The sequence below is a fragment of the Benincasa hispida genome, chromosome 4 (assembly GCF_009727055.1).
Source record: "Benincasa hispida cultivar B227 chromosome 4, ASM972705v1, whole genome shotgun sequence".
In the NCBI taxonomy this organism is placed as follows: Eukaryota; Viridiplantae; Streptophyta; class Magnoliopsida; order Cucurbitales; family Cucurbitaceae; genus Benincasa; species Benincasa hispida.
The window spans coordinates 27625415-27632863 of record NC_052352.1 but is presented as its reverse complement, the minus strand read 5'-3'; the positions used below and the strand labels follow the sequence as shown (position 1 = coordinate 27632863).

Genomic DNA, 7449 nt, shown 5'->3' with positions numbered 1-7449 from the left:
TTTGATGTTGCATCCATCACCCCTTTAGAGCTACTCAAGAGAGAGTCTAAAGAAAGAAGCTAAGACTTGAGAGAGCTAGGTTAGAATCTAGACTTGAGAAAGAAAGATTAGATCTGCATAAGTAAGAGATAGAGACTTAGAGATAAGCTCTGTTTGCCAACAGTCATCGCTTGCACCCTAGAGATAGGTTATGGTAGTATGCGGTCGCCTTGTGTATGTGTGTGTCATTCATCATTGCATAAACAATAATAGAGGCTTAGATGTAAGTCCTATAGACATCATTGCATACATCGCATGCATTCTAAAACTAGAAGTCATAGCATTTGCATTGAGAGATGACTTGTTGTTGTATGTATATAGCATGATCATATAACATGAACGCAATCTTAGGAAGTGTTAGCTAACCCCTTCTCAACCCATTCCCCTGCATACTCATCGCATCTTTCATATTATTAACTCTTTTCTCAACTCCCCCGCATAAACTTTTTACTGTAAACAACATACCAACCAACGCATTGATTTATTTGTTACCGCAAAGTAATCAAAATTTACCATCGCATACTATTTCCTTAGTCCCTGTGTTCGACCATGGGCTTACCAGGTAACTCAGTAGGATTTATACTTAGATCTTGCTGAGAAAACTTGCACACACAACACATATTCCACCATCGCATTCTACACCATTATTTCATTGCAATAACAACACGCATCAGTGATCAAGATCGTTGGAGGAGCCGTTTATTGGAACTTAAAGAGGATTGTTCGTGAAGCTTGAGAATCTACAAAGGTAAGAATGGTTCTAATCTTTTTCCCTAAAGCATGCTATATTACATGTTTATATTTTGTTTTAGTATACTGAATTTGTTTATATAAAAATCGAACTGTGGAATGCAAGACGTTCATAACGCTTCCACTACGGGATTCAATCCCTTCATCTATCAGGTGATGAAGCGAAAAAGATCATGCACCAATCATATGCTGGCATCTTGGCGAGCACTAAGGAGGGCAAAAGTTGGTTCAGTATTTGTTGCAATTAGAAAAAAGGGAAATCTTAGCGGAACCCTTGTTTGTCATTACTGGAAGGTACTCAACTCCTTCTAGAAAAGTCAGGACAATTGCCTTGGCTAAAAAAGAATGAATCTCAATCAATACGAGGGGTAGGGAGCATTCGCCCTATCGAAAATGACGAGCAACTCAACTGTCCATCCGGCAAGCCGGTCAAGGGGGATCCATATGTCTCCAAATCACTGATTCAAAAGCTTGAAAAAAATTTAGCTTAACCCATGCAAGTCTAGTTGTGATTCACTAACAGGCACGCATCAAAACCAAATGACTCAGGGCATCCAATCGGCTGCAATAGAAGACCTCGTTTTTTGGATCGACGTGTGGAGTTTGCAGGTGAGGTTTCTGGGTTGGTTAGGTTTGTCCCTGCGGGAACTCTGATGAAGTCTAAGGCTCTTCCCGGCTATCAGGGCAATTAAAACCCCCTGCTTTGGTAGCTTCTTGGAACCCAAACCCTTCTTCAACTTACTTCTATGACATAAGGTTTGTGCTTTCTTGGTTTGCCAGTATAGTTAGTCTATTGTTTGTTTATTTTCCTTTTTCAAATGATTGTTATAGTATGTATGACCCGTCTGCTAGGGAAATTGGCTACTACATTCGTGCCCAGCACACCTTACCATAAGTGGTCTTGGGAAGCTTTAGTTCTTTAGTTGGATTCTTATTCTTTCCTTTTTTTTATTACAACTTTGATATAGCTTTAGAGACGCTCGATTGATTGATCTCTAAAGACTCCGCTTTTGTTTGGGTAGGCTCATGATTAGTATACTTAAAAAAAGAAACTTGTTGCTCAGTGCTTTCTTTCTTTTTTACTTTTCTAAGTCTTGGGTAGGCTCAAGATCAATATACTTGAAAAAAAGAAACTTGTTGCTCGATGCTTTCTTTCTTTTCACTTTTCTATTCGCTTCTTTGGTTCCTCGCCTGCGGGATGCTCGTTGGTTCTACGGTTGCCCGTGACCGGTAAATCCTCCGACCCCCCAAGTATCCCGCAGCCCAACCATAACTCTAAAGGGTAAAACGTGAGTTTACGGGTCTCATATATCAGTCAAGTGCAGTACCCCGATGGAGACACTAGGTTTAGTTTAGCTGCCATCTACTTGCTAACAATGAAATAAGTAGACGACTTTTTCATAAGTAACTTAACGCATGTGTGTCAAGCAGTCTAGGGGAAAACAAGATAAAAAAAAAAAAAAAAGATCATGCAAGCAATGAGCCAACATAAGGAACCGCGTGTATGTACCAACAAGGGAGATCCCTACGAGGTGATCCATATGTACCATAATCGTCTTCTTTGCCTTATGGCCATGCCAGTTCGCCTGGCGGCTCACCTATAAATACCCTTATCGGGCTGTTCGTCGCTACGCTACTTTGCTCACCTATAAATACTCTTCGCCTTTCTGGTCCTGGCGCTCTCTTTTTTACCAACCTTTTCTTTTAGTTGGGCCTTTACAATCGCCCTAATGTAGGTTGGATCCCTTTCCCTGTACACATTCATATTGAGTTTAGGAGCCTCCTCAACGAAAACTTCTACTTCCTATATGTGTGTGTGTTTGTGTGTGTGTGAGTGTTATTTATTTATTAAATTATAAATAATTGAATCACTATCATAATTATCAAATTGTGTAAATTGTGTGAAATTTAAGATTTAGGGTTTCAAAATCACTATTGATGTGATCTCCAAGGTGGACATAGATTGTGGTTAATAAAATATTTTTTTTAAAACAAATTATTAAAAAATTTTAAAATGGGTTATAGTTTGGCGATGCAAACAAGCCTCTAAAATTGAATAGATAGCTTTTGTGAATTTTGTACAAAAACTTTATTTTATTAAAATTAAAATTAATGAGTTTATTTTTAAAAAAAATTAACAAAATTTTACTTTTTTTAAGAAATTTTTTTTTACCATATTTTAATTTGTGTGGGAATAACATTTTTAATTAGGTTTTAGATTTAAGATTTTTATCTACTAAATTATGATTAAAAATATTAAAATAATTCAAAAAATGAACAACATAGTGAACAATATTTGATAAAATCACATATAACTTCTATAAAATATGTTATATTTTAAAAAATTTTAACACGTGCACGGCACGTAGTAATAAACTAGTAAAAACTAAAGGGTTACAAAATAAAAAAAAAAAAAGACTAAATCGCTAATGAAAGTTCATCGACTGAATTATTACCTAAAAGTATAGGGTCCAAAAGTGACTTTTAACCAAAGGAGAAATATTGTAAAAGAAAAAAATAGTAATAATAATAATAATCTCACGACTCCTCCGTGGATTGTTCGAGAAGACCGGGTCGAATTGAACATTCAAAATAGGTCATTAGGAGCCGACCTTGGGCCTTTTGCATCCGTGTTGGTCTAATTGATTATTGGGCCTCCCAAAGTACATTTTGGACCGAAAACTCGATTTGATTATTGGGCCTTTCGGGCCAGATCGGTCAATCATTTGGTTGAATTTGAATCGATAATGTTATAATTTTTTTTTTAATGATTAATAGCAAGTAAAAATTCTTTAAATTTATTTTATTAGGGCAAAAATGAAATATTATAAAACTTGTACCGGTCAATTTCTTCTCCCCACGTATTGTCTTAGATAATAGAGATGATAGAAGTTTTATTTACTAAAAACAAGGATCATTAAAGATTCTTTTACTTATTTTTAACGAGGTGGACATGATATTAATTCTCCTGGTTTGTGTTGGGTTAATAATAAAATGAAAAGTTTATAATAACTTAAGATCTCAACATCTCTATTAAGTGTAAAGTCTGTTTAAAATGATTTTCTTCGGACTTAAATATACATTTTGTACTTCAATTTCTAACTTAAAAAGTCAATCCAACATGTTTCAGTCATTTGAAAACTAATTTCACATATAATAGTAGTATCAATTGGCAATATAAACATAACTCATTTGATATAAAGTTTGTATTGTTGACCTTGTGATTAGAGATTCGATTATTTCATCCAACATCTGTTAAAAAAAAAAAAAAAAAAAAAAAAAAAAAAAAAAAAAAAAAAAAGTAACAAACTGATTTAGAATGCCAGATTAGGAGAACTACTCTCAGCCTAATCCACATTTGAAGTAAATCAGATCAAATTTCTAAGGTGTATCTTTCACAAAAGCAGAAAATAGAATACAAAGAAAGACTAGGAGGTATGAAAAAGCTCAAAGAAAACAACTCATTACTTCAATCAAATGAACCCAGAAGGCTCAATCTTTCCAGTCATGGTGCTGCACTAATGCGTCTATAAACTGCCTGAAAGGTCTGTCCCTCATTCCTTGCAACCTTTTGTCCCTCCTCAGTTGCAGAACATAAAAGCTTCACGGCTGGATCTGCCTCGAGCTCTTCCAATGTTAGAGCTTCGAACAACGGGTGATTCTCTAGACAAGTCTTCATCCAGTCTCCAAGCTCTTCCACATCTGTGATTGTGTATATAATCCCACCAACTCTCAAAGCATATGCATACTCATCAAGCAGATGTGGACTGATTACGCGTCGGCGATGATTCTTCTCCTTGAAATGAGGGTCTGGGAACAAGAAAAACATTTTCGAAAGTTGTGCTTTTTCGAAGTAGTTTGGAATGTACTTCATGGAATTTGTTCGATCTACTGAAATGTTTTGGTACTGGCCAGGATTTGCTACTCTCAAAGCTAAGATCCGTTCCTTAACATACTCTGTTACTTTATCCCGAAGTTCCATTCCAATCATCAGGGTTTCCGGGAAAAGGGCTGAAAGACTAATCAGAAGACCTCCAAAACCACAACCAATATCAGCAAATTCAATCTTTTTGGATCTATCTCGCTGATCATTTGAAGGGAATAATTGAGGGTAATGAAGGGAATAATCAACTTCACTGGGGGAGATTGGTACTGGGAAGTGAGAGTCACTTAGAGGGTTGCTGTGTGCTCTTGCACGGTAGAAGCGCTTCCGTGGCAGGCCAGTTGACTTGCTGATAGTTGGATTAGCATCATTTTCCAACATGGTTAATGCTGCAAGGCCACAGGAAAGACATGTTAATAGGGAAATCCAATCTACTTAGAGGGACTTAATGCGGAAAAATCTGGATCCGAAAATTTGTAATGACAATCTCAGCAAGCCCAGTCATATAAAGAAACCTAAAGAGTGCAGGAACAGAAATTAGTTGATCGCACAAGTAATAGTTTGGCCTTCCAGTTACGAATTTAAGAAAGAATTAAGCCCCACAAGCATTTTTTTGAGTTCAAGATACAAACATTCCAGTTGTTAGAATCGATTTATTTATTTATTTTATTTTTTAAATTTAAATCTAACACAGGAAAAGTTTCCTGGTAAGTGGTAACACCCAAGTGTTGCATGAGAAGTACAAGAAAAAAGAAAATGAAACTTTCTTTAACATAATATAACAATTAAATGGAATTCAAATAATAACAGCGAAAACTCGAGTGAGTCTTCATCAGATCAAACCAAAGGTATGTGTGAGATTGGGTAAATAATGTCAATATGGTAAACAGAATATTGGTCAAAGAATTTCATTAGGAGGTGGTTTACTTCATCATTAGGCGTACAATCAAAATTCTTTCTGTTCAGTTCTGGTCACTGATCATATGCAAGAAAACCATATATTGAGGCACATAAGAACCTTTATTTCGTAAGCCTTTTCAAGTTGAGATGCAATAAGACCAAAATATAAACTACTGAAAATCAATTTTATACAGCAATAGTTCAAAAATGTAAAGTTTATTCCCAGAGATTGCATATAATAACATAAGAAAGCTCTCAACAGCTTTAAGTTCCTAGTGTCTAGTATTTTGGCACTTTGCAAAAGAGAATCATCTGGTCTCACATAAGAAAGGACATTACAGTGCAACCGATTCCAAACATTAATCTTCCCATAAAATATCTAATAGCAGGGGAAGCTTATCCAATTGCAAGGCTCTTGCATCTTATAAAGAAATGAAGATCAAGCGACAGTGATATGGAAAAGCTCATAAGAAAATCCAAAACCTAAACTTATCTCAAGTCTCAAAAGGTATGCTAGCAAGTATGTTAATAGTTGGAACTTGAAAAGAAAGCCAAAGACAAATTATTATAAGAAACAAAAAACAAAACAATTCAAAGCGGCATTATATCAAACACCTAGTCTGCATATCAATAAGTAAATAATTTCTCAAACAAACCAAGATAGGAAAGAATTGAAAACAAACACACTCGAATCAGAAAACATGAAAAACATCCCCCATTGAAAAAAAAGAAAGAAACATAACAGAAATTAACGAACTTAGCCCAAGGATCATGATTCTCTCTCTCTACTAACTACCATTAACGACAAGAGAACAGAATTCCAAAGGCGGGAAAAAAATTAAAAACTTAGAATGAAGAAAAAAACCCAGAATACCAGAAGATTTTACCGAACAGATATTGCTAAATGCTGAAGCCTGCCGGAGTAATGGGCGTTCGCCGCCACCAAAAGTTGCGGTTTTTAGCGAAATCTGGAGTCGTTCTCAAACGGAGCCTGGGCTAGAAGGGCGGCTAAAATTGGGCCGAGGCCCAATTAAGACGCAACAGAAATTTAAAAGAGGACCGTAAGCCCACATCTAGTCTTTCTGGGTCTATTTAAATTTGGGAAATTTATTAAAAAGTTCGAAATTTTTACCTAAATAATCATCTTTGGATCATAATTTTCCAAAATGTGTATTTTTTTCAATGTATGTTTTTTTGTAATTTTGTGGACAGGTTGACCCTTTTTTTAAATTTTCGTACATAATTGTTTCTTTTATAATTATTCTTTTTTTATTTATTTTTGTTTTGACTAATTAGGTTAATGATGGAGAGACAAAAAAAAATGCATTTAATATAATTTTTTTAAAATTTTAAAATGGAGAGAGAAATTTTGAAAATTTTCCTTTATTTAATTTAATTGGAGAGAGAAAATACATTTAATGATTTTTTTCTATTTTCATTGGTTTCACGTTTATTTATTATTTTTTTTGTGGATTCATAGTTATTTAAAATATACCTCAGAATATTTTGTTAGGATTGAAAATATTCTAACATATATATAAAATATACCACTCTATATAAATTAGAGATTGATTTAATTCTTAACATAATCATTTTCTATGTTGATCTTTTATATTATGTGATTGATTCATGTTCGTTCACTTGTACATGTAATATATTTTATTGTTTATTTGGAAACATTCTAAAAAATTTATGAAATATATTGGGAGGTGGCAACGATGGCAAGGTGGACGGAGAGAGAGAGGCATTAACGGAAAGATGAGAGAGAGAGTTATGAGAGAGAAATTAAAGAAGACCAAGTGTGGATTGGATATGAAAAGATGAAGTGTGGGTTGGATATGAAAAGATGAAAGAGAAATGAAATTACTAAAAAGAAA

The 7449-nt window shown here is 34.6% G+C and overlaps 1 protein-coding gene across 4 annotated transcripts; it reads right to left on the bottom strand.

The window, feature by feature from the left end:
• Positions 1–4081: 4081 nt before the first annotated feature.
• Positions 4082–6593, bottom strand: LOC120075240 (tRNA (guanine-N(7)-)-methyltransferase). Of its 4 annotated transcripts, none has more exons than XM_039028456.1 (2): positions 6316–6441; positions 4082–5061 (listed from the first exon to the last, which is right to left on the bottom strand). In XM_039028456.1, exon 2 carries the CDS (start codon positions 5051–5053, stop codon positions 4295–4297), a length of 759 nt encoding a protein of 252 aa, XP_038884384.1. In that variant the 5' UTR covers positions 5054–5061; positions 6316–6441; the 3' UTR covers positions 4082–4294. The 4 variants fall into 4 exon arrangements, with proteins under 4 accessions (XP_038884384.1, XP_038884381.1, XP_038884382.1 ...); XM_039028453.1 differs by having other exon boundaries at positions 6330–6426; XM_039028454.1 differs by lacking the exon at positions 6316–6441 and adding an exon at positions 6460–6593 and having other exon boundaries at positions 4083–5061.
• Positions 6594–7449: the final 856 nt, after the last annotated feature.